The 26,987-nt window shown below is 36.6% G+C and overlaps 1 protein-coding gene across 5 annotated transcripts in view; it reads left to right on the top strand.

The window, feature by feature from the left end:
* Positions 1-203: 203 nt before the first annotated feature.
* SON (SON DNA and RNA binding protein) overlaps positions 204-26,987 on the top strand; it is a 46,438-nt gene continuing 19,654 nt past the window's right edge. For 3 of the 5 annotated variants that reach the window (XR_010068083.1, XR_010068082.1, XM_063305407.1), the window contains exons 1-8: positions 204-365; positions 4,461-4,627; positions 6,791-14,248; positions 16,162-16,325; positions 17,262-17,405; positions 20,775-20,957; positions 21,849-21,959; positions 24,580-24,696. Coding sequence is in view for 2 of the 5 variants with exons in the window: in XM_063305407.1 (XP_063161477.1) it covers positions 286-365; positions 4,461-4,627; positions 6,791-14,248; positions 16,162-16,325; positions 17,262-17,405; positions 20,775-20,957; positions 21,849-21,959; positions 24,580-24,696 (8,424 nt within the window). In the remaining 3 variants the exon portion in view is untranslated. The remainder of the gene's footprint in view (positions 366-4,460; positions 4,628-6,790; positions 14,249-16,161; positions 16,326-17,261; positions 17,406-20,774; positions 20,958-21,848; positions 21,960-24,579; positions 24,697-26,987) is intronic. The other 2 variants (XR_010068081.1, XM_063305406.1) reach the window with 2 other exon arrangements.

Raw genomic sequence — 26,987 nt, 5'->3', positions numbered from 1 at the left:
TCACGGGAACAATGACCAACAGTTGCGGCAAACTGAAAGAAAGCAGCAACGTCTCCGGGGCCTCGGCAAACAGCCGATTCGGTACTCTATGGCTAAGATCGAAGGCAGAGCGTCCTCACACAGAGGGCTTCAGTCCCCACCTCCGGCCGCAAAGCAAGCAATCAGAGAACGCAGAACATAAAGGAAGGGGTAGGAAATAGCTGCATCTTCTTCCGGCGTTGCATTGTAGAGCGCAGGCGGATCTGCGTCTCGAGGAGAGAGGGGTTTGTGCCGCGCAAGGCTGTCATGGCGACTAACATCGAGCAAATTTTTCGATCTTTCGTCGTTACCAAGTTCCGGGAGATTCAGGAGCAGCAATTCGGCAGGTAAGAAGTGGGGAGAGGAATGGGCTTCTATTAGCAGGAAGATTCTGGCGGTGGTACGCGGAGTAACGGATGAAGCGGATGGAGTGGGGGAGGGGCTGTCCAAGAGACCGGAAGGGCCATTGAGGAGGACGCAGCTGTGCGAGAATGGGGCCGAGGGCAAACTTGGTCGGGGTGTCGTGTTGAATAAGTCACGGAAACTATGGGAGAGAAACAGGGTCTCCAAAGACGTAAAGGGTGCCGGGGGGGGCGGGGCGAAAAGTCAGAAGTGGGTAGGGAGAGAAGCCGACATATGCGGCCTGGCAATAGCTGGACGTCGGACTGGCGTCGCAAAGAATCTAAGTACTTCGTTATTTGAAATTTCGAAATAGTTAAGAGAGTTGGAAGCATTCAGTGGATTTCAGAGATTGCAAACGGATTTTAAGCTCTGGAACTATATAGGGAGGTAGTAACCGCCTCCTCCCCAAAAAGAATCTTACTGTATATCATCGCGTGTTTAGAAAGTTGACGCATTCGGGAAAGTTAGGTGCTTATTTAGTATCCTCTCCAGGGAATAAGAGAGGCAGGAGACTTACATGGAAATAAACTGATAAATCTAGTTCACTGTGTGTGGAAAGTTGTGCTAGAATCTAAGTCCTTTAAAGTATAGCTTGACATGGTTCCGAATCAATTTGCTGAAGATGTCACTGGAAACACTGAATTTTTTTGGAAATGAGTAATTATTTTAACCCTCTGAAATAAGCTACTCCTGGAGGTAAGGCAGGCCCCCACTCTCCTGGCCTTCTGGAAGGGGGTTAAAACCTGGTTATGCCATCTTGGCTTGGGTGGGAGGGGGGATAGCCGATCATGGGGGTGGTTGGCTCCTTGATGGGGCCAAAGATAACATCACTATTTCCCATCTTGAATTTTGTATCATTTATTCTATATTACTTGTATATTTTTATATTTTTGTACATTTATATTGATAATATATTTTTTTAATGACATTTTATTCTTCTATTACTAATTGCCTGTAAACCTCCCAGAGTTGTTGTAGTACAAGTTGGGCGGGGAGAAATATGACAATAAAAATATTTTTTTTTTAAAAAGCTACATTTTAAAAAATGGTTGTGAAACAATACCTTGTTTATGAACATTAATGAAGGATCTCTATTCAATCCAACTAATCTTACATATTGGATTATTTGTAAAATTGATAATAGAAGGATATTTCTTTTTTTATTGATGAAAATTTCCTTTTATTATATTACTTAGTTATCTTATATAAGTGCCTCAGTTTCTGTTCAATTTTACTTGTATTCATCATTTATTCTTATTACTATATATGACACCTGATGTAGACTAATTAGACAAAATGAAGAATGGGGACCTCTTATCGGCAATCTGTTAATCATATAAAATACCACATTTTGATTATAGAGACAGTAAATGAAATACCACAAAGAGGCTGTTATTTCTGTTATGTTGGAAGAAACTATTTTGAATACAAGAGGGTTTTGGCAAGAAATTATGTCAGTAAGTGTTATGGACATTGCTGATGGACAGGGAGGGGGCCCTCTCCAGGGGGAGAAGTGCATGCATAGTTCTGATTCTCTTCAGGTTCCTATCAAGAAATCCTGAAGAAAAACACCTTAACTTTCTGAGCTTTTCTAGTAGGAATCGCTGATACTTTCTCAGTTTATCAGGATTCTGTACTGCAGGGCAGAACAATAAATGCTGAGCTAAAGCATCTGACCTCAGCATGGTTCTTAGTCCTATATCCTGACAATAAGATATTATAAAGGTCTATAAATAGTCTTTAAATTTTATAATTTGGTAATGCATGTTGGAACAAATGAAGATGCAAATTGGAAATGTACATCTATATAGCAATTCACAGAATTTTACAATTCAATAGCTTTTGTGTTAAATAATTCAGTGTCTTAAATTATGTTCTGTGGAGGTCAGTAGCTTGAATGTGAATGTTTTCCGGGTTTTGGAGTCAGTTTTACTAGCTAAAGGAGCACCCTGTGTGTGAATGAACAACTAGTATTGACAGTTCTGCCCTCAGTGAAAAAGTGAAAGGTCCCCTGAAAAAGTGAAAGGTTCCCTGTGGAAACACCGAGTCATGTCTGACCTTTTGGGGGGACGCCGCTTTTGCGACGTTTTCTTGGCAGACTATATCGGGGTGGTTTGCCGTTGCCTTCCCCAGCAAGCCGGGTACTCATTTTACTGATCTCGGAAGGATGGAAGGCTGAGTTGACCTGAGCCGGCTGCCCGAGAATCCAGCTTCCACTGGGATCAAACTGAGGTCGTGGGGAGAGTTTCGGTTGCAATACTGCTGCTTGCCACTCTGCACACAGAGGCTTAGACAAGATGAAGAATGAGGACCTCATATCTGCCCTCAGCACTTGCATTAAAAATTATAAGAAAAACTTCCAAAGAATATGAGCTTTAAGTGTTAAATCATTGAAGGTCCAACTGTACTTCCTTCAGCTTATATTTGTGAAAATGGATTTTCAGTATTCTAACCAGGAGCAAATATTGAAATAAATTGAATGATATACCAACTCCTAAAACTTTCTTTTAAAAAAAATCACACTCCAGGCACTAGTGAAATAGACCTACATGTGCATCCCATTAAAGTTTCTAACCAATGTATGTAAGGGAAAATAAATAAAAAAAATACAGTTCACTTGTTTCTTTATTTTTCTTTGTTTTAATAAAGGATTGTCATTAAAAACACTTAGTTTATCAGATCTTGAAAACACTGCTTGATGTTTTCATTTAATGTTAGAAGATCCAATGGCTTCATATATTTCAGGGGCATCGGTGTAATATCCCAACAGTATGCAAAGCCATTCCAAATATGCATTGAGATACTTACCAGTATCATGGCTTTTTTTTTTTTAATACAGAACAACTATGGTAAATATACCTTTCATTTTCATGTAATCCTAAACAAATAGATGTAACTCAAGTTTACTTCAGGGTAAAAATATCAGATTGTATCTGTGCCATAAAACTGTACAGCAAAAGCATGTAATGCTCTAGAAAGGAGTAATAATGATCAACAAAATATCACTTGAAAGAGCCAACCAGCTTCTTAATAATTTTCTTAAGCTCTATAACAGCCTTTTTCAACCTTTTGACCCTGGAGGAACCCTTGAAATATTTTTCAGGCCTTAGGGAACCCCTGCACATTCAGGCTCAAATATAGGCCAGAAGTTAAAAAATTCTTATATTTGTTTCATGTGTAGGCCTGTGTGTGTGTGTGTGCATTAACAGTGTTCTTAAACTAAAAATAAAGAATGAAACCTCTTTAATGTGAAGTTGCCCAAATTTGAAATATTTTTTTAAATTGATCTCCCAGGGAACCCCCAGTGATCTCTTGTGGAACCCTAGGGTTTCATGGAACCCTGGTTGAGAAACCCTGCTCTAGAATGTTTATTTGTAAAAGGCTTTTATCTACCTATATCAGCTCAGTGTTTGTAATATTGCACATGGCTGGAAAAAAAGTATGTACATAAGCAAAAATACAATGTCTTTGTTTCAAGCAGTAACATCAGAAGAACAAACAGCACTGAAGGTTGACAACCTATAATAAGAGATAGCACTAAAACAAGAATTCTTCACATGAATGATGGTTCTATTGTTGTATATGCTTAATTGTCACTTCAGTTAAAAAAAATCAGATGTAAATAATGTGATCAAAATGCCTGCAAGAAAATTTATGTCCTCCCATCTGTTTTTAATCTACTCTTCTAAGTAAATGTATGATACAAACCCTGGTATTCTTGTCTCATCTGTAGTTAAAAATAGGGACATTGGATGACATTATTATATACTTTAAGAGACATGTAATGTTATAACATTTGGCTGACATAACATGATTTAATTGTTATTTTATTGTATTAAAAGCTTTCTGTGATTATAACCTGTTAAGAGCTTTGCCTTTGTTTTGAATTCAATTATGAAAATAGTTTTTATATTTATACAATTTTTGTCTAAGAAGTTTATGCATGAACTGTTGAACTAGCAAATATATAGGGTATGTTTCTTTGTCTATTCTTGAAATATGTCTGATCTTGAGATGTTTAATTTTTTTTCCCTGATTAGTGGAAAGATAGGAAATCAGCACAATGGTGAAATAGACACATCTGGACAAGTAAACACTTCAGATGATACAATTCAGTCTATAGAAAGTCTTCAAAATGATTCACTAGTGCAGAAGATAGAACAAGTATTATCAGAAGTATTGGGTACTGAGCCACGGTACAAATCAGGTAAATTAAAAATATTTTAAGATTGGTGTATAATTTTATTTACATCTACAGCTCTATCTTAAATGTATGTTTTGTGGAGATAAATAACATACTATTTTGCAAAATGTGTTGTTTTATAATGATTTCTGAAGTTTTCTGTACCATTTGCTATGTAAAGATGGATTAAATTGACAGGCTTAGAATCTGGAGAAAATTGCTGGATCAATTTTGTATATGTTTTGTACTAATTTATATAAATTAAGGTAGCATAAATATAAATGTTTACTTAATGTGTTCTAAAACAATATTTTAAATTGTAATAGCTTCCAGTAGAGGTAATTTTTTGAATATACAGACTTCTCTGCCATAAAGAAGCTCAGGGATGATTTTGCCTTCAAACATTTTACCCACTGTTGATATACAATCACCCTCCTTTTTTTCCCCTTGCGTGGGAAAAAAAATAAGACATGCTTCTTTGGGCATGGAGAATAAAATACTTGGGTTGTTCTCTCCATGGAAGTACTCAGATATGTAGAAACTGTTCCTCTTAATGTGCCAGATGTGTACCTTTTGACTTTCTTTTTTTAGCAAAGTGTAGTATCTTGGTTTTCTGATGGTTAATAGCCAGCATTTCTGCTTTACAAAAGACCAGTAGGGACTTCTGTGCTTTTATAATATCCACATAATTGCTGCATAATCAGATATGCTAAAATTGGAATTACTCTGCCAAAAAAGGAGGATGAAAATTTAATTTGGTAAGGGACTGCATGATTTAATTACTATACAAGTAGTTCTCGACTTACAACCACAATTGGAACTGGAATTTCCATTGCTAAGCAATGGAGTTGTAAAGAGACATCACGTCAGCATTGCTTAGTGACGGCAATCCTGGTGATCCCTTTTGCTGTCATTAAGCGAATTCCACAGGTTGTTAGGCAAGGGCCCACCCTGATACAAGCCTTTTGGGCTTGGTCCCTCCCAGCTCTGAGCCTCAGTAAAGTAAGGGACTGCTTCCAACTCCCCCCTGCCTATCTTGCCCCCATCTCTGCCCTTTTGGCTGCCATGCACCCTGCCTTATGCAGTGGTAAGCAGCCCCAGAACCCTGTGGCTCTGGGGCTGCTTGCTATGCTGCAGCTCAGGGGCTTCTTGGCATGCTGTGGTTCTGGGTTTGCAAGAAGCCCCTGAGCTGTAGCGTAAAGCTGCAGCTGCCCCAGTGTGGCACCAAGCTGCAGTGCCCGGGAAGCCCTAGCAAGTGTGGTGCCAAGCTGCAGCGCCCGGGAAGCCCAAGCAAGTGCCAGCAAGCTGCAGCATCCAGGAAGCTCCACCAATGTGGTGCCAAGTTACCATACCCTGGGGAGCCACACCTGCCCTTGCCACCCTGCACACTGAGGTTCCTGCCACCCTGTGCTCCGCCACCCCAGCTATCATCATCTTGCTCCCACTGCTGATGAAATGTGCCCACCCTGGTCCTTTGTGAGGTAGCTGCTGGCCACATGAGGCCTTCTTCCCCAGGTCTTGTGAGGAAACCACCACACGGAACCTCAGGAAGAAAGCCTCACATGGCCAGCAGCTGCCTTGTGAAGGATCAGGGCGGGCACACCTCGTCATCAGCAGGAGCAAGAAGATGGCAAAGGTCAGCAAGGGTGGCAGGGGCTACGGAGTGCAGTGGGTCAAAAGGGCATAGATGGGATAGTCGGTGGGGGAAGTTGGAGAGTCCCTGTGGTTGTAAGCGTGGACAGGCTGTCAAATTCCCGAATTTTGATCATGTGACCATGGAGGTGCTGCAGCAGCCCATAACTTCAAGGACCGGCTGTGAGTCCCTTTGTTCAGTGCCACTGTAACTTTGGACAGTCACTGAATGGTCGTAAATCGAGGACTACCTGTATAAATTAAAAGTAAAGGGAAATGGCCCTGTCTTACGGTGAAGATATGCCCCCGAATAACCCTGAGGCATAAATGAATATGTTATGGGAGAATCAGTAATACGACCTTATTTTTAGAATTCATGGTATTTATCAGTATTATTAATATAATTGATGACTCAAAACAATCCTGACAATTCCAGCAAAAATAGCAAAACAGCTTATTGGTTAGTCATGTAAAATCTAGCCTTTGATTTTCATACAACTTTGTCAGCTTTTGCTATTTTATATTTTAAATTTTAACCAAAATACCTTTTTAAAGGGGATGGAGAGGATATCGAAAGAAATAATTCACGCTCTACTAAAAGAAGCTTATCTGAAGAAGTGCAAGATGAAATTCCAAGGAAAAAGTCTAAGAAAGACAAGAAACACAAAGATAAAAAGAAAAAGAAAAAAAGAAAGAAGGATAAAAAAGAGAAAAGAAATAAAAAGCATGCCAAAGAAATAGATGTTCAGCAAGAAGAATGTGGAGATGTGCAACTTATTTCTCATTCAAACCTAGAAAATTCAAGTTCTCTCTTAAATGCAGAAAATGATATAGATACAAAGTCTGGGTTTACCGTGAAAGAAGTTTCTACTTCAATTAATGAAAAATCTGTATATGAAAATCTAAACTCAGCTGTGTTGAATAATGTGTTCAGTTCACATACCAGCAAACTGGATACATCTGAAGAAGATTCTACTTTGATGAGTGTTCAGGAAGTCAGTGAAGTCAAGCTTACAAATGATAAAGAATTGGAAAATGACACTTACCAACCTAATGTAACTGTAAATATATGCACAGAGGATGACTTTTTAAGTGGTGCTGTTTGCACAGTCATAGAAGGAGTGTCGGATATAAACGAAATGGAGCACGCTAAGTTAATGTTGGAGGCAACAGATCAAGAAAGTGTTCCTGAAAGCAGTCCATGTTGTGTAATAGAGGAGCCAGAACGTTTGGAAACCAGACTGGAATCCACTACAGGGGAAGCAACAAGTGTAAATTCGGTCACAGAATCTGTGACTTCAAAAAGTTTGAAACAAACAGTATCAACATCTTTTGAAACAACTGGCTATAAATTAATGACCCTCCCCTTGGAATCAAATGCAGAAGCTAAGGATTCAGTGACAACTTTGGGATTTTTAGCTATGGTGGTAGGAAAAGATTTTGAAGCAACTTCAGAATTTTTAAATACTGCAAAAGTGAAAGCTGCTGAAAGAAGTCCTAAGCATACCAGTAGAAAAGGTGATTCAGTGCATGATTCTGAGAAAACTGTCACAATGAAAGATTTTCCCAAACCACTACAGTTTGGAACAGAACGGAAAGATTTGGAAACTGCTCCAGAAGCTGTCCGTGCAATCCCCGAAAAAGATTTTGAACCAGCTGTGGTAGCTCAACTGAAACCTCAGCAAAAAGTTTCAGAATTTGATGTACAAAAATATAGTAGAGCAAGCCTCAGTACAGAGGTTCCGACAGAGGTGAAAGAATTAAGAGAAACTGAAGTCTCTACCCTCATGATGGAATTGAGTGAGTCAGAAAAAACTGCAGGATATCTGCCAATCCAAAGAGATGCAAAAGATTTGGAAACAGAACCACTGTTAGAAAATATGACTAGACTAGATTCAGAAGAACATTTCTCAGTTGTATTAATGGAAAGAAAGAATTTGGGTGTTGCTTCTGATTTTATGGAAATTGACAAAAAATGTTTAAGAGCAAAATCTGATGGCGTAACAGAATCAGAAAATTGGAATACTGTTCCAGAATCTCTTAAAGCAAAGGATATTAAGAATGTAGAATGCCCACAGGATTTTAAGAAGGCTGAACAGATTAATTATTTGGAAACATCATTAGAAACTATGATAGAAAGTAGAGGAAACTCTGAAATCACTCAATGTTCTCTGGCACTGATTAATGTGAAAGTTCCTGAAAACACTTCACAATTAAAAGAGGTGAATGTTTCAAAAACAATGATAGAAACAGAGATTGTGAAAACACAAAATCTGGAAGGCTCAAAATATGTAGATCTAAGAAATAAAGAAAATGAGAATGCAGAGAAATGGAAAAATATTCCACAATCTTTAATGAGTACAAACAATTTAGAAAAAACCTCTTCAGAGTTGCAGTGCATAGAAGCAATTAAAATAGTGAAAGAAACTTCACAGTCTGATATGGAGGCACAGAAAAAAGTTTTCAAAACTGGTCTTGAACCTGAAGGGGGGAGAGAAGAGAGAGATGTGGATGCTGGTTCAGAATCTTTGCAGATGATATTTGCAAACTATTCAGAACATAATCTAGAACTTCATACAGAAACTGAAGGTATGATGGAGTTGAAAAATTCAGAAGCAGTTCTGAAATCATTGTATAAACCGGATGCTGACAATTTTAAATCACCATGTACTAAGGAAATCAGATATATTAAAAATACAGAATCTGAAGCAGTGACCAAAGCAAATGATTTACAGGAAAACTTAAAACCATTGCATAAATATGTAAAAAATGTGGAAACTGCATCAGAATCAATTGCATTACCAATTGTGACATACAGGGAGACACTTGAAGGTACTTCCAATAGGAAAAAAAATGTATCTCATTTTGTGCAAGAAGAGAGATGTTTTGATTCCACTGACTTTTTAAAGAAGAATCAAACTGGTGCAGATCCAACAGATTTGGGACTTATCTCAAGATATAAGGAAGCAATTAAAACAGACTCCAGAAGGATAGGAGAAATTGAGCTGTTAGGTAAGAGTCAAGGGCCATTATTCATTTCAAAATCATTGCATGAAATGGATGTAATAAGTTCAGAAAAAAATAATTCAGAATCTAAAGGAATAGCAGTAGTACAAGACTTAAAAGAATCTGGAAAATCTCTGGCAGCTGCAATTGATCCTAAGGAAATTTTAAAACTGAAGAATTTAGTATCAGTTGAATCAAAAGATGATTTTCCATTTGGCAGTACTGTGAAACAATTTGAATCAGTTCCGGAATCTCTTGAACAAAATGTAGAACTATTAGAGCGCACAAAGACACAACTTAGAAAAGTGTATTTAGATTCTGTGTCTGATTTGGAAGTTAAATGTGCAGGAACAAGTTCAGAGATTCTGTATTCAGATGAATTTCATATTCAGGAGAAACAGAAATTGGAAGAAAAAATAGAAACAACAGGATTAATGGAAGCACCAGTACCTCTACACTTGTCAGAGAGAGATCTGATTGTTCCTACTTCTGCTTCTGGAAGTACAGATTCAGAATATGGTCCAGAGTCTATGTACTTGGCAGAAACAAATTCAGAGAACATCCTAAAATCTTACAAAATTCAAGTGAAAGATTCAAAAACAACTTCAGACTCTATGATTATAAATGTAAAAGACTTGAGAATTGGTTCAGAACCTTTGCTTCAAGCAGGTGTAGAACTTAGAGAATATCTTCCAGGGTGTAAATCAGTGGTAACATCAGAAAGTGTGGAATTTACAGCAGAAACTTCCAGAAAAAATGACATGCTTCCAGAATCACAGGGTATATCAGAGTTGCAAAAACCAGGTACAATACTCAGAAGTGAAGGATTGACACATGCACATTTGAAAACAGCATGTATACATGTGAGAGATACTGAAGATGTAGAAATACCTACTAAGTCTAAAGAATTGGAAGTAATAGAAAAACAAGGTGTTCTGACATCTCTGTTTGCCTCAGTAGAGTCTACAGATGTAATGGAAGAAAGTTTTGAACCTATTTACACAACAGAGGTAAACAAGGTAGAAGCAAATCAGAAGTCATTAATACATGTAGAATCTATGAGTAAAGAAAAGATGAATGATGAGCACATACAGCCATTTAATGAAAATGATGCAAATGTTTCAGAAGCATTTACGTCTTCAAAACATACTGTAAGGGCACAAATTATAGAAGATATACTGTTGGCTGCCAACAAAGAAAATGTTTCTGAAGTAACTCCAGAATCAGGTGCAGAATTAGTATTAAAATATTCTGAAGTTTCTGGAACTATCACAGAGAGAGAGAAATGTGATACAACTCTGCCTGAATTTATGGTAGGTGTCCAAGATTTGGAAGAAAGCAGCAGTAGTTTAGATGCAGGAAAGATGAAGAATTTAAAAGCTATTCAGATAGAAAACTATACAAAATCTCTTCGTGTATTAGAATCCATGGATGCAGCTGATGTTTCACAGTCTGGGTCTAAAGTTGAACCAAAAAGTTTAAGAAAAACAATAAGCCATGAAAGATTATTAGGAATAAAAGATCCGATGGCCACTACAGTACAACTAAAGACATCAGAATCAACTTCAGAATCAGTTTCTATATTGGAAGTAAGTGATACTTTAAAAATCCCAGAGCCCAAAACTACTCAAACATATTTAGGAGTAAGTGATTTCAAATCTTCTGGCACAACTGCAGAGAGATATCCACTAGAAATCATTGACTCTGACTCACAAATACAACCAGAAAATATTTTAGAAGTAAAACAGTTTGAATCTGCTTCAGAAGTTAAATATGGGCTAGTAACACATCCATTCAAAACCGCTTCAGAATCTGAAAAAGTGATACAGGACAAAGTTTCAAAAGCTATTTCAGATGTATTATGTTCAGGCAATGTGGGAAACCTGGAACAAATTTTGGAATCTAAACATAACCAGGAAAGAAAAGATTTAGACTCTCCCCAGTTTGCTACCCTGATGGCAAAAGATTTAAAAGGCAGTCTTACATATGAAGAAAAAACAGGTGTTTCAGAGACGACTACTCAGTTTTCAAGTGTTGTGGAAGCAACAGATACAAGATCAAATATATCATCTATAGTTCCAGAAACAATTGAAAAATGTTCTGAAATATTTCTGGAAAGTATAACTGTATCAGATATTCAGGGCACAAATACAAATGTAGAACCAGACAATTTACTAAAAGAGAAGTCACCTGAAGTTACTACGGATGTCAAGAATTCAAAACCAAATTCAGGATTTATGGATATAGTGGAGTTGAAATCTAACAATGCTGCAGAAACTGTACACATGAAAGAACTGAAAGATTTTGAAGCAGTTGCTGTGTGCAAGTCTGTTGAAATAAAAAACTTCCAAGTTGTACAAACATCAAGAGACAAAGAGCAAATGGGTTTCCAAGAACTCTCAAAATCAGTGTTACCTTCAGACACTAAGGATTTGGAAAGAAACTCAAGTTTTCAGCTTTTGCCACAACAGAAGATCTCAGAAGCATCTCTAGAACCTGTTAAAAAATTTGTATCGGTTTCTGAATGTTTAAGTACAAAGGACATAGAACAAAATTTAAAATGTGTGGCAGAAGGGAAAGCTCAGGAATCAACTGCAGGACATGTGATACTAACACAAGATAAGAGTGCAGAAATAATTCCACAATTCACTTTGGAAGTGAAAGATTCAGAAGCAACCTTAGAATCTTTATGTGTGACACAGAGAAAAGGTGAAACTGCACAGACTTCTTCAAAGGAGCAAGCAACTGTAAAACCTCTGTGTATGACAGCAGAAGACAATGTGGAAGTAAATCAGCTGGAAATCATTGTGTTGGGAGATTCAGGAGAAGCTCTAAAGCCTCAGTACTTGGCAGAGAAGGAAGACTTCAAAGTGGGAGAATACATTGAGGCAAAAGATTCAGAAACAGCTCTTGAATCTGAGGTTATAGTAAAGGATAAAGACTTGGAAACTTCTCTTCAGGACTCTTCAAAATACCAGGATTCAGATGCTGCTCTGAATTCTTCAGACATAATTAAGGAAAGTGAAGGGAGTAATTTAAGAGATAAAAAAAGTGAAAAAATAAGTAGTAAAACTAAAGATAAAAGTAAGAGTGGAAAAAAAGCAAAAAAAAGCAGATCAAAATCTCCTTCTAAGTCAAAGAAACGTAAAAAGAAGTCTAGATCACGTTCCACCTCTAGACAAGTATCAAGAAGAGCACGTTCTAGAAGTAAAAATGATTCCAGTTCCAAGAGAAAACACTCCACTTCACATCATAAATCTAGATCCAAATCTGTTGATAAAAAAGAAGAAAAAGAATCTTCACTAAGAGGTAGACGAAGACGTTCACGGACCTCTGATAGGCTTAAATCTAGATCTAAATCTGCTGACAGAAGAGAAACTTCAATAAGATCAAGACGTAGACGGTCCAGATCTTCCGATCACAAGTCTAGATCCAGATCAGTTGACAAAAGAGAATCAGCTAGGAGAAGACGAAGGTTATCCAGGTCTTCTGATAATCGCAGATCTAGGTCGCGATCAGTTGACAGAAGAGAGACTTTGACAAGATCAAGGAGGAGGCGATCCAGATCTTCTGACCGTCATAAATCTAGATCACGATCAGGTGACAAAAGAGAGACCTCTGTGAGAACAAGGCGAAGGCGGTCTCAGTCCTCTGATCGTTGTAAATCTAGATCCAAATCTCTTGACAGAAGAGAGTCTTCAGTAAGAACACGGAGAAGGCGATCTAGATCTTCTGATAATCACAAATCTAGGTCTAGATCTCCTGATGACAAGAGAGAGCCTTCAGTGAGGACAAGGCGGAGAAGATCAAGGACCCCTGATACTCGCAAATCTAGATCTAGATCTGTTGACAGAAGGGAGACTTCAGGGAGAGGAAGACGAAGACAGTCAAGATCCTCTGATAATCGTAAGTCAAGATCCAGATCAGTTGACAAAAGAGAGAGTTCAGTGAGGATAAGGCGAAGGAGATCCAGGTCTTCTGATAATCACAGATCGAAATCCAAATCTGTTGACAAAAGGGAGACTTCAGTGAGGATGAAACGAAGGCGGTCTGTGTCCTCTGATCGCAAATCTAGATCCAGATCTGTTGATAAGAGAGAGACTTCAGCTAGGTCAAAAAGGAGACGTTCAAGGTCTTCTGATAATCACAAATCTAGATCCAGATCTGTTGATAACATAGAAACTTCAGCAAAGTCAAAGAGAAGGCGATCGAAGTCCACTGATCATAAATCCAGAATGAAATCAGTTGAGAAAGGGGAACTGACCTTAAAGTCTAGACACAGACGATCTAAGTCATCAGATCGGCCAAGATCTAAATCAAAATCCAGATCTAAATCATCTGAAAGAAGAAAAGATAAAGACTCCTTGGATGGATCAAGAGGAAAACGCTCTAAATACAGATCAAAGTCTAAGTCTCCTGAGAAAACAGATGGAACTGAGTCTTTGGAAGCAACTTTGAATAATCGGGAAAAATCACCTGAGCAGCACAAATCTAAATCTAGGTCTAGGTCTAAATCTATAGATAAAACAGGAGAGAGAGAACGCTTGAGAAGATCAAGAAGTAAAGGTTCCAAGTCCTCAGAATCTAGATCTCGTAGACGTAGAACAGTATCAAGATCTAGAAGAAATCGTTCACGATCATTAACACGGAAGAGAACAAGATCTAAATCTGATCACCGATCACAGTCACGCTCTCGAACTCGTTCACGATCATGTTCAAGACGTTGGAGGAGGACTAGATCAAGATCAGTATCAAGACAGCGATCTTTGTCAAGGAAAAGACATAGACGATCTCGGAGAAATCGATCAAGATCAACTGATAGAAGAAGACGAAGATCTGATTCAAGAGACAGTTACAGAATATCTCTCAGGTTACGGTCCCGAAGTCGAACACCTGTCCGTTTAAGATGCTCTAGGTCTACGGGGAGAAGAAGAAGCACCAGTAAATCACCTGATCATCGACGATCTAGATCTTCAAGCAGATCACCAAAACGTCTAACTGACTTGGGTAAGCAATGTTAGATATGCAATGTTTATCTTCCTAGATAAAGATATCTCAATTATTCTGGCATTCATTTAGAGTTTATTTTAGAACATTTCCTTTAAATACTGTAAATGTCAGTATATTTCTTTACCTAGAATTTTTGTACATGCTGTTATATATATAACCTTATTGGGTTAATGCAGAAGAAAGCAGACATTTTGATATTTTAAGACCATTTATGGAATATCATGAACTAAAACTCTGTATTCTTAAATATATAACAGTATGGTGGGAAAGGTACAGGTGATTCTCATTTAATGACCACTCATTCAGTGACAGTTTTAATGAACAACAGTGTTGAACGAGTGGTAGTTATGACAGATCCTCATATTTATGGCCATTGCATCATCCCTGCAGTCACATGATCGCGATCTGGGTGCCTGGCATCCGGCTTGCAATTACAACATTGCAACATCCCACAGTCATGTGATTGCCATTTGTGACCACCTTTGCCAGTTTCCTACAAGCAAAGTCAATGGGAAAGCCAGCAGACGATCATAAATGGTGAACACTTAATGTCCTTTCTTAACAACCCATGGTGATTCGCGTAATGATGGCAACTGGGAGTGCCAGAATTTCTGTCACTATGTGGCATGGTCACTTGATATCGCGCTTTACAACTGCATCACTTCGCAACAGAATTCTGGTCCAAATTGCTGTCATTAAGTGAGGATTGCCTGTACTCTGCTTTGTAATGTTGAATTATCTGTGTAGTAGCCAGATTCTGTATAGCTTCAACAAAACATCAGTGATACATGACTAAGTATTGTTCTTAACTGAGAATTGTTCTTGGTCATGTGTTTTTGTAAACTGTTAATCATTAGATTCTTCTAATGGTCAGTAAAGTCTCGAAATTCTTGTAATAAAGGAATGAGATGATAAATCTTGCTGAAAAAGGGATGAAAGTAAGGGATACACTTTCCCCCAGTAGACCTTTCATCTTTTTTAAAGTTTATTGGGGCAGGATAAGCCAAAGGATATGGAAATAGATATTAGCAAAAATTACATCTCCTCTTCATAAAACTATTCCATGAAAAGGGTTCCATTTATGAGTAACTGGATCCAATTCCATATGTATCAAGATGCCCATATATTGATCCAACTTCAGTATATGTTGGAAAGTATATGACCATAATTTTGTGTCTTCTAGTGTGATTTACCTTATTTTGGAGACATAATCACAGTACTCAAATGGGCCTTTTTATTTATTTTTGTAATAATGAAGGTGGAAACTTGCAAAATTCTGTGGAAGAACTGTTTGTTATTGATTAATTAATCAAAATATACTGATTCAATTTTTTTATTAAAAGAAATGCTCAGTGTAGCTTGTGGACTAATCACCTTCTTAAAAAAGTAACAGTTACAAGCTACACAAGAAAATGAGAAGGAGGAGTAAATAACACTGGCAAGATTAAAGCTCAGAGTGGCAGGAAAAATGGGCCATTCCAAGAAGTGAGTTCCAGAGTTTAGATATGGTCCTGTTTTTCATTGCATCCATATGCAACTTGATGCTGATCGGTATTTGGAGTAAAATATCCAAGATGACCAGAAAGGGTGGGAAGACAAAACGTAATTCATTTATTACTAATATTACATTCCTGATAACCGCTCCCAGCCAACATCCTGCCTTCAAAAATCTTGACTACCTGATTACATGGCCTTTTGTTCTCCTTTAACTGAACACCCAGACTTAATTGGCTTCTTGGATGGGTGGGAACACTAGAGCAGATATTTGGAAAGAAGTACATGAATTTCCAAGTTTCAAACCAGCACTAGAATTCTGTTAGTATGCACTAAGAGACCTGACACAATATAAATAGATAGATAGATAGATAGATAAATAAATAAATAAATAAATAAATTCATTTTCCTTGTAGATAAGGCACAGTTACTTGAAATAGCCAAGGCAAATGCAGCAGCGATGTGTGCTAAGGCTGGTGTTCCACTCCCACCAAGTCTGATGCCTGTTATAACTCCAGAGAAGAAGGAAGAGAAAGTTACCCAAAAGTCAGCAAAAGAGACGATACTGGAACTGACTGAGGTAAGAGGAACAAAATGAAGCTTATGTAAGAAAACTAGCTAGAGGTGTTCCAAAGTCTCAAATCTGAACTTTCTCAAATTTGAAACATCCCATTCAGAATTTGAAACACCTACTTCAAGTGCAAAACACTTATTTTGAATATAAAATGGCGATTTTCTCAGACAATTCCAAAATGATTGGAACAGGGCATCATGAATTTGAAATAGTTCATGTATGAGATGTTTTGCATCCTGTCTTATTACTGATTTAATGAAAACAATTCGTTTTACATTTACTTCTCAAGATAAAAAAAGTCCTGTTTGAAAAACATTAGATCTAATACAAGGACACACACATGTGAAACTGGAATTGAGTCTGGACTTATTACTTGATTTGTGTAAGTGTGTGTGTTCCTTTGAGTCAGTGTTGACTCCTGGCGACTGCCTGGACAAATCTCTGCAGTTTTCTTGACAAGATTTCGGAAGTGGCTTGCCCTTGCCTTCTTCTGAGGGCTGACAGACAGTGACTGGCTGAAGGGCAGCAACCTGGCTTTGGGCCGAGGGCAGAACACATGGTCTCCCACTTTCTAGCCTGCTGCCTTAACACTAGACCAAACTGGCTCTTTACTTGATAGGAATAATAGAATTGCTTTGTTCTTTATCTGAGATAAAGTTATGCCTCCCTGTATTCTAGAAATAGACTGGTTAGCTCTCAAATAGATTTACTATGCTGCCATCTGGCTTCATAATTTTAAATGGCAATAAGAGTGGTTCTGTTATATTGTTCTAGTGGATGTTTGTTCTGGATCTGCTCCTTGATAAAAAAGTGGTTGTCAGGCACTAGCTCTGTAACCATTATCGTTGTCAGATTTTAGAAAATGCTATTATATACATTTATCTCCTCAGTGCTTTAATCATACTTATTACATTATATACTATATGTTGACTTTATTTGCAGAAATGCAAGAAGATTGCCCAAAGCCAGGAAGATGATGTCATTGTGAATAAGCCTCATGTTTCTGATGAAGAAGAGGAGGAGCATCCTTTTATCAACCATCCCTTTAAGCTTAATGAACCCAAACCTATTTTTTTCAACTTAACTGTAAGTATTGTAAAATCACTTGTAGCTGTATTTTGTTTCATTTAAGTACTTTTACAACTGACAAGGGGAAAACATGATTATAATGTTTTGTTATTAATTGTAGAGAAATACTAACAGTGTTAACAATGCTTGAAATAAGCTGTAGTTAGCCATTTAGGCATACTCTGGGTTTGGAAATGGATTTCACTGTTGTAAAAGTTTTTTAAAGCAAAATATGTATAAGTGGTGGAAAAGTAGAGGTTACTGCAGATTCCTTGCAGATTACTGAATAGTTAGACAACAAACAGTAATATATGTACACTATTGAAACAGCAGTGAACATCTGATTTGTTTCGTATAATTGATGGAATAGTTTTTAGCAAGAATGGGAAAGAGGAATGATTCCTAATACTCATGTGAGTTCCAGACCCTTCAACAGTTGCTTTGGAGATGTGGGAAATTCTCTGGAATGCAAGTTAGCTGGATTAAGGAAAGTTCTGTTGTAAAAATTAAAACTCTGCTTGTATGAGATTGCATTTTACTTTATGCTGTATTACATGGTTTACATGTTGGTGAGTAGGGCAAAATGAGTTTAACCAACTCAGTTTAAAATAACTTGATGGAAACCTAGAGAAACTGTTTTAATATCTTCTCAGCATCATTTCAAAGTCTTTTTTTTAAATGCTTTTTATTAGAGATTTTAGCAATAGTAAAAGATAATCCAAATTGAAATAAAAAAGAAAGAAAAGAAAAATGAAAAGTGCAGAAAGAAAAAGAAAAAAAGAAACCAAAAAAGAATATTTAAAGAAGTGACTTCCGATCTTCTTTACAATAAGTACAAGCAAACTTAGTATTTCTCTATTCCGTTTGCTATTATGTTACATAAATCACTTCTTCCCATATCCCAACTCTCATCCAACCACAAATCCAAAAATAATTAAACATATCTGTCCAGAATCAGCAAAAAGTCCATAAAGGATATCCAGAACTTTATAAAAGTATCCCTTATTTTAACCCTGATCAAACAGGTTAACTTTATATTCCTGTCTTTTACTCCGAACAATCTTAATCTTTACTTCATTAAAATGCTGTTGTAGGATTTGATCTCCATCCAAATTTTCTTTCCCCCATCTCAGGTGTTTCTTCATGGCTTTAACTACCCTCTTTTGTAAATCCAATAATGAGTCATTACCCAGGCCATTTTTCACTTCTTGATTTGATCATTTGTGTTTCCACTTTAGTTTTCATCTGTGTCTTATAGTCCACGACTTTTATTTTTCGATATTTCTGCATAGGTTAGGATTTATTTTATTTTATTTTATTTTATTTTATTTTATTTTATTTTATTTTATTTTATTTTATTTTATTTTATTTTATTTTATTTTATTTTATTTTATTTTATTTTATTTTATTTTATTTTATTTTATTTCTATCCTACCTTTATTATCTTTGTAAATAATTCAGAGCAGCAAACATACCAAATACTCCTTCCTCCTCCTGTTTTCCCCACAACAGCAACCCTGTGAGGTGAGCTGGGCTGAAAGAGAGTGACTGGCCCAAGGTTACCCAGCCGGCTTTCATTTGTTTTACCTCTTCATTCTGTCTGTCTGTAAATTCTTCAAAATTATTCTCCTATGTATCTTTCATTTCTTCTTTAAAATCTTTTTTGAATAAAGTATTCACATAGGCAGATATTGCTGCTGTCATTGTAGCTGCAAGCTTCTTTCCCATTTCTTCAAAAATCCTTTTACAAGTATCACTGCTAATCATCAAATTCAAAAGTAAAAAGTCTTTTCTCCCCACCCCCACTGCCCCACTGCTAGGGGTCATTAGCCCCCTCTAGTGTCTCATTTCTGTATCACATAGGCTGTCTCATTTTTTTTGCTTTTATAGCCTATTATCTCTTTCCTAAAAGACTAAACAACTTCTGTTCCCACGAAGATATTGTTGTTTTTTTAATTATTTCAAAAATTGTATAGCAAAAGTCATAATATTTCAAATATTAAGTCAAATATTTCAAAGTTGTCTAGTCCCTTAGTTCGTTTCAAGGTTTCTTAGATTAAATTCTTACCTAGCTTTTTGCTGTTTACTTTGTATCTTTAAATTGTTAATTAATTTTTTCCTTCTTTCTGGAATGAAGGATCACTCACCGGATAGTTTTTCAAACTTGTTGCTTGGAAGACCTCTTTTAACTTTAAAAGTGTTCAGAAAGTGAGGCTTGACAAACCCAGTGTCCATACAGGCTCTGCTGCGGTTGAGAGCTTGATGGCTTCCCTTGTCTCCTGGGGTGCTCAGGTCCACGAATTGACTGCTGTCCTGCGGTCTCTTTGTGAGCAGCCATCTGGAGCATAAGTGGGTGATCTCTCTTCCTCTCTTTATCCAGAAGGGTTCCATTGGACCAGACTTGTCACCAGTCTGTCGGTCTTGGCCTCAATGTCATTTCTGCTCCTTTGGAGACATCTTAGCTTGCCATTTCCTCATTTGGAAGTCACTGAGCATCATTTCAAAGCCTTCTGAATAGGAATATTTTATATACTATGCTCTGAAATCTATATAGTGTGCTGTTAATGGAGAAGGAAAGCTGCTGGATAGCCAAGGGATTAAACTTGCCAAACCTCAAGAATTTCATCCAAATGACCATTGCTTTGTTATCCAAAAAAAAAAAAAGCTAAAAATAAACAATAGTATAATATGCATTACAGATGACCTACCATGATTTTTTCAATAAATTACTGATATAAATATTTAGAATGGATCAAGACAAGTGTGCCTTTGCCTGTAATGTCTGTTTTCATAACATGGATGGCGAATACATGGAGAGGACCTTATTTCCTGTAATAATAAATTTATGTTATATAGATTTTCCTTGAGTAGAACTTTTGTCATGAGATAGTTTAATGGAAAAAGGGAAAGGAGGCAGTTTTTCTGCCTCCTTCCAGGGATCTGGCAATTCTTGAAGCAGGTTTTCAGATGTTGCAGCTAGATATATTGAAAATAACATTTTTTCGTCTAGTGGGACTTTTTTCTGAATCAGAAATTGTTCCACAAAACTGGTGGAGATGAATTCAAATATTTCATTCTATCTCACTGCTTTTTTCCCTGCTTTTGAAACATATATTTAAAATCAGTTTTATTTTGCTTTGTATCATAGAGTTTGGAATGACACATTACGCATATTAGTTGTGATTATAGTAAATGATAAAAATGTGATAGAATTATCTGGATTGTTAAACTTCAAATCTGGAAATATGGTTTGTTGCTCATGCAGTTTGGCACAGATGTTTTGCTAACACAATGCTAGAAATTTACTCATAATATATTTCTGTATGTAGTATATGTGCTCATAATTGTAATAGTCTTTTTATTTATTATTTTTCCCTCCCCCTTAAGACTCCTACAATAAAACCAGCAGCTCCAAAAAATCAGGTAACTTTGACAAAAGAGTTCCCAGTTTCTTCAGGATCTCAACACAGGAAAAAAGAAGCAGATAGTGCATATGGAGAATGGGTTCCAGTTGAGAAGAACAAGGATGAGAACAAGGATGACGTGTTCCCCAATCCAGCCAATCTGGAGGTAAAAAACTGAAAGAAACAGGAGATATTGGAAGTAAATCCTTAAATGTATAGACCTTAGGCTATAATCCAATGTGCAAGCTGAACAATTCTCAGTTAAGTAAAGAATAGCCTTTTGTGTGTTTTTTTTAAGACTATTTCCCATATTCCAGTCAGGTTGTCAAGCTAATTCTTTTAGTGATTCAAATTCCGGAGGAAGGTTGGAATATAAATTCAGTTTTAGAAAATGTATACATTTACAAGTAAGGTAAAAAGCAGTAACCACAATATAAATATTCTAATCATTAGAATATGATTAGGCTACATGTTATGTTTTATATTATGAGTATTATTTTATTTATACCATTTATTTATGGTATTTTCAGTATTCATTTCTCAAAAACAATTTCTGTATTTGAATCATAACTCTAATATTAGGAAAATTTTATTCAAAAAATTGCGTCCTAAGTATATATGTTTGCTTTTAAGGACCCAGAGATTTGTATTAGTTTTTCATATATAATAAGTAGTCTAAGGTATGCACCTTGTCCTTTTGTGGTCCAAATGTTGAGACATATTAAACCCGTGGACTCACTGTTTGTGAGAAGTTTGAAACTGTCAAAGGTAAAAGATAATTTTAACTCTTAGTGCAACACTGTTTCCAAGTGCAGTACGTCAGTCTTCAACTGCTTTTACCCCAGATACAGGTGTCGCATTAATGGAAATTTTATAGCAAAAAAATGCACTGATGGGCACATTAGGATTGTTGTGCCTTTCATTTTTTGTTTACATATTCTGAGCATGTACTAAAGACGTTATACTGGCTTGTAATTAGATAAATGTTTTCGTTCCTCTATAGGAGAATATTTACCTATGCACATAGAAAGAAGATAATATTTTTACTATTTTTTAGCCTGTGGACATATCATCAGCATTGAATGAACGGACATTAGCCCAAAAGAGGCTCACAGAAAATACATTTGATCTGGAGGCGATGTGCTTGTTAAATCGTGCACAAGAACGGGCAAGTTACAGCTTCTTTCTGTCTCCCAAATTGCTCTTGAAAGTGTTACGAAAACTGAGGAATGTAAAATCTTACTAGTTTTTTTACATGTTTCTGGCAGTATTAATTTTAGAATTTTGAATTTCGTTAAAGCTTTGACATTTACATACACATATACATACATACTGTACATATCCATTGGGTATTATCCTTAGGATAAGTAATATGCAAAACACAGAGAAAATAAGAATTAGCAGAATTAAAAGGAGATAAGAGAAGAGGAAATCAAGTTTATACCTACATCTTTCTCTCTACCTCTCCATGCCTTTCTATCCTTGCAATAATTGCTTTTGTTTTTAAACTTCTCACTTCTTTTTTGAGGATTTTACTGAATCCAGTCTCAATTTCCTTGATCTTCCCCTTCTCCCCAACTCAGTTACTCTTGCTTCACTTGTTTGTTTTGCATTTCAATCCACATCCATTTTGTCTACAAGACCAAATCACCTCTACCTCTTTCATACTGTTCACTCAATTCTGTATCCAATCCATATTCATTCATACCCCATTCATTCTTAACCCTGTCTCTTGTTTTACCACACATACTTCTTAAGTAACACATTCCCACTGCATTCAACTTAACTTTTATGTTTCTCCTGATATACCCTACTCTAACTTCTGGTTAGTGAAGTGGTGAGGCACAGACTAATGTGCAGCCACTTTCACTTCATTGCCTTCATTCGTTGCAGTAGGGTTCATATAATCCACTACCTTTCTGCCCATGTTTGTACATTTTAAAATTTCACTATCCATTTCTCAATCTTCAATTAACAGTTTATCAAGGTTCATCTTTTTTCTCCAATTTTCCACCATTTATGCGTAGCATGCAGTCATTTACTCTGTATTCTCTGTCGAATACAAATATCTTGGCCTTTAGTACATTAATTCTTGGATACATGCTCTCAGTTGCATCGTACAGTATAGCTGACATTCGGTGCAAATCATTTGCATTCTCAGCAAACAAGATAGCATTATCTGCATACAAGAATACACATTCATGTCCCAAACCAGTGCACCCCTAATACCACAAGTACTTTTAATCCATTTGTCCATAAATATATTAAATAGCACAGCCTTACCTTACTCCCTAGTCATTGTTGAACCATTTGGTAAGCATTCCATATGTTGTACCAAATTTTAATTAAGTGTTCATGCAAAGTAATTCCATAATTATCACTTTAATACTGTACAGGTAGTCCTCGGTTAATGATGGTAATTGGTGCTAGAATTTTGGTCACTAAGTGATGTGGTTGTAATGCGCAATGTCACGTGACCATGCCACTTAGCAATGGCAGTTCCATTGCTGTGGATAAGCGAATCCTGCGCTGTCCTTAAGCGCAATATCACGTGGTCACCATTTGTGATCTTCTGCTGGCTTCCACATTGACTTTACTTTTTGGAAACCGGTAGTGGAGGTCGCAAATGGTGATCATGTGACCGTGGGACGCTGCAGTGTTGTGATTGCAAACCAGTCACTGAGCGCCCAGATTGCAATCACATGACTGCAGGGATGCTACAATGGCCAGAACTTCGATGACCGGTCTTGAGTACCACTTGTTCAGTGCCATCGTAACTTCGAATGGTTGCTGAACGAGTGGTCGTTAAGTGATGACCATCTGTATATACTTTCTGTGAGTCATAAAATGTGGAATAAACTTTCTTAGCCTGCATACCCTCCCTGCCTGGTATAAAGTCACAGTCACCTCTTGTGTCAGGTGTTGATGTTTCTTCTGGCAGTTTTAATTCGAATTTCTATTTGTTTTAGTTCAGCATTTTTCAGGATATAACCTGCATATAAATTAAATAAATAAGATGACAGTATATGGCTGTGGTTCTTAAACTGGGGGTAATTACTCCCAAGTGGGTGATTTGGGCATATCCTGGGGATAATGGAGCAAGTTGTAATTGCTTGTTTGTGAGTTAAGGATCCATTTTGGGACTGCCACTCCCAGGATACTTGTGTAAAAAAAACAATGTTTTTTGGGGGGGCTGATGACATTCGAGCCTGGGAAAAGGAGTAATTTGGTGAAACAGTTTAAGAATCACTGGTATACAACCTTGGTGCACACCTTTCTTGGTTTTGAACCATTTAGTTGCTCCATATTGCATTCTAACTGTTGCTACCTAGTAGCCTTACAAATTCTTCAACAGGCAAATAAGGTGGCCTAGTAAATCCATGTTATTAAGGACCATCAACAGTTTATTGTGGCACAGGTAGTCTAAAGCCTTAGGAAATAGTAAGATAGGACCATGCTCTAAGGTACAGAGTAACATTGTTCATGTCAAAATAAAGAGCTAATCTTATGCAGGCTTTGGAAAATTCTGAGGGATTTTTTCCCTTAGAGAAGAATAAAGTTTCATTGCTCTTCAGATATTAATAACATAGTGTTTAAATGCTGAAATAGTGGTAACCCTTGAAGACTTTTTTTCAGAAAGTGTTATTTTAAATTATTTTGAAATGAAATGTACCAAGTGTTAAATTGATATAGCAAGTGGCACTGCAACAAGGCAGTTACTTTGATTTATTTTTAATGTTTGGAGATGTTTTAATTAATTATATTATTATGCTCCTTTGTGATTGCAGATTGATGCCTGGGCTGAGCTGAATTCTATACCAGGCCATTTTACGGGCAGTACTGGAGCACAGGTCTTGTCTTCTGAACAGTTATCCAACAGCGGTCCCCAAGCATGGGTTAAAAAGGTAGATGATATTCAGACAGATGAGTCCAAATATCACATTTTAAATTCCTTTGAAATCACTGGAAGAAGTGACACTGATGCACTTAGGACATTAATAACATCCTAAAATATATGCAGAAAAATAAACTGAAAACATTTATTTTTGTGTTTGTCAAGATGTGTTTTGGATTCTGTATTTACTGTGCTTAATAGCTCTGTGTTAATAGTAGTTTGATAGGCAGACTTTAGAAACTGGGAGACAGATACGTGCTCATTTGTTTAGAAATAACTGTTTCAATTTCTCCCACGGTTACTGTTACTTTGTGCTGAAATTGTCTTGAAATGTGGTTCCAATTGAATGGGCTTTTCTATTACCTGCATAGTTTAAGTTCAGTCTTGTTGCTGATTTCAGTAAAATTTGGATAGGAGTTCACTTAATCTTCACTATGGCTGTAAAAATTCACTTGCTTGCTTCTGTTGTGCACATCTTTGAAAGTGGAGAAGTAGAAGTTGGCCTGAACTAACAGCATTCTTGGATCTTAGGAGAGGATTCTAGGATTTCCTAGACTGCAAGGCAATATGAAGAGATTATTGTTATCATCATTATTAAATCCTTAGAGAGGAAAATAGTTGTCCATATTTGATGGGAATATCAGTAGGAGATAAATTGATGGGATTGGGCAGATAGGCTTTGCAAACTGAGGACAGCAAGGGTTTTTTTTCTTTGTCTGTAGAACATGATTTTGCATATTAATGGGACAGTGGCAAAGCTGGACACACACATTTACTTGCATTTGTTACAGAAATAATGCAAAGATAATCAAAATAAAGACTGGATAGTTTTCACAATTGAGGTTTATAAGACCAATCCTGACCTGCTCATAGAATCTGTGATGTATATGCTGTTTCTATAACTGAAACCATAAAGGAGCTTAAAGCTTGAAGGAATTACAGGTTGAGAATTTACAGTTTTGGAAGGTCCAAAAGACCCCTATATAGTGGGATTGTATACTTGGCAAGTACATTTTTACAGTCTGAATAAACAGTTTTTCATATTTCCATTATGTTCACTGATCTATCAGAATTAATTTTATGATTTTCTAGTTCTGATTGGTTTTTTCAAAGCCCTGTTACTTGGAGCCAGCTGGTTTGAAAACGCCTTGTAGTTGAATCAGCGCATCTAGATACAGTAACCAGAGTTTTATATTTGTGTTTTGTTGATAAAATGTATTATATACTTTTACACTTTTGTAATTAAAGTATATAAGAAATACTGTAAATACATTATGTGTAAATATTTCCTGGTGAAAGGGTTCTCTGTGTGAAATAAAAGTGGAGAATTGTTGGTAATTATGAACTTACAGCAGCCATTTTAGCAAAGATTTCACTGAAGCTTCCATTATATGCTTGGTATTCATCACCTATGTACAGTTCACAAAAAAGGCCATACTTCCTACAGTATAATTGGCAGAGTATCTATTTGGTACATGCTAATTATTTTAATGAAATCTGAAAAAAAAAAAGGAAAAATCTTGAAATGACATCCTAAAAATTAGAAGATTTTGCAAAAACTTTGTTTTCTTTGTTTTTCACTTTTCACAAGAAGCCTGGGTGACACATCTAGGGGTATATCTTTTTTTAAGCAGTGAACAGTTTGTAACTACTTAATTAGCTCTTCCTGGCTGTTTCAAATTGCTGTTGACTAGCTGAGGACTGCTCAAATAGCCATTCTTCAAACAGTTGAAGTTTTGAAATTAATATATGTAGTGTAAGATGTAGCTGATACTGCTTCTGTTTTTTAGGATTCTGATATAGGAGAAATTGCCTGTTGATTTTTTTAAGCCAAGCATTTTGTTCAGGTCTCTTATACCTATAATGATCTTTAGGTTATAAGCTTTAGTTTATAAAGGCCACTCTCTTTTTTGTAAAATAGTTTGTTACAGGAATCATCGACAATGTTGCTTTTCCCCTTCACCTCCTACAAGTCTCAGGCAATTAGTCACTACTTGATTAGAGTAGTTATTGGGGGCCTGGAACATAGAGTAGGGAGTGTCTTACTGGTAATTTTTTATAAAAAAGAGTTTGTTGAATGTACACATAGATGGAGATGAAGCTCTTGCAGTTCTGTTTTATGAATTGATGTAGTTTGTATTGTGTGATTTCTGTCACCTTTGTATGAAGAATAGTTGGGTAGAAGATTTCTCAATTTGTAAGGTTAGACTCTTGAGCTTTTTGACTGTCTATGGTACTGTACGTCTGCACATTTTCACCCAAATTCAGAGGGCTATATACATAAGAAATTAATTACTCTGT

The sequence above is a fragment of the Candoia aspera genome, chromosome 5 (assembly GCF_035149785.1).
Source record: "Candoia aspera isolate rCanAsp1 chromosome 5, rCanAsp1.hap2, whole genome shotgun sequence".
Classification (NCBI taxonomy): domain Eukaryota; kingdom Metazoa; phylum Chordata; class Lepidosauria; order Squamata; family Boidae; genus Candoia; species Candoia aspera.
This window is presented reverse-complemented; position numbering and strand designations above follow the sequence as displayed.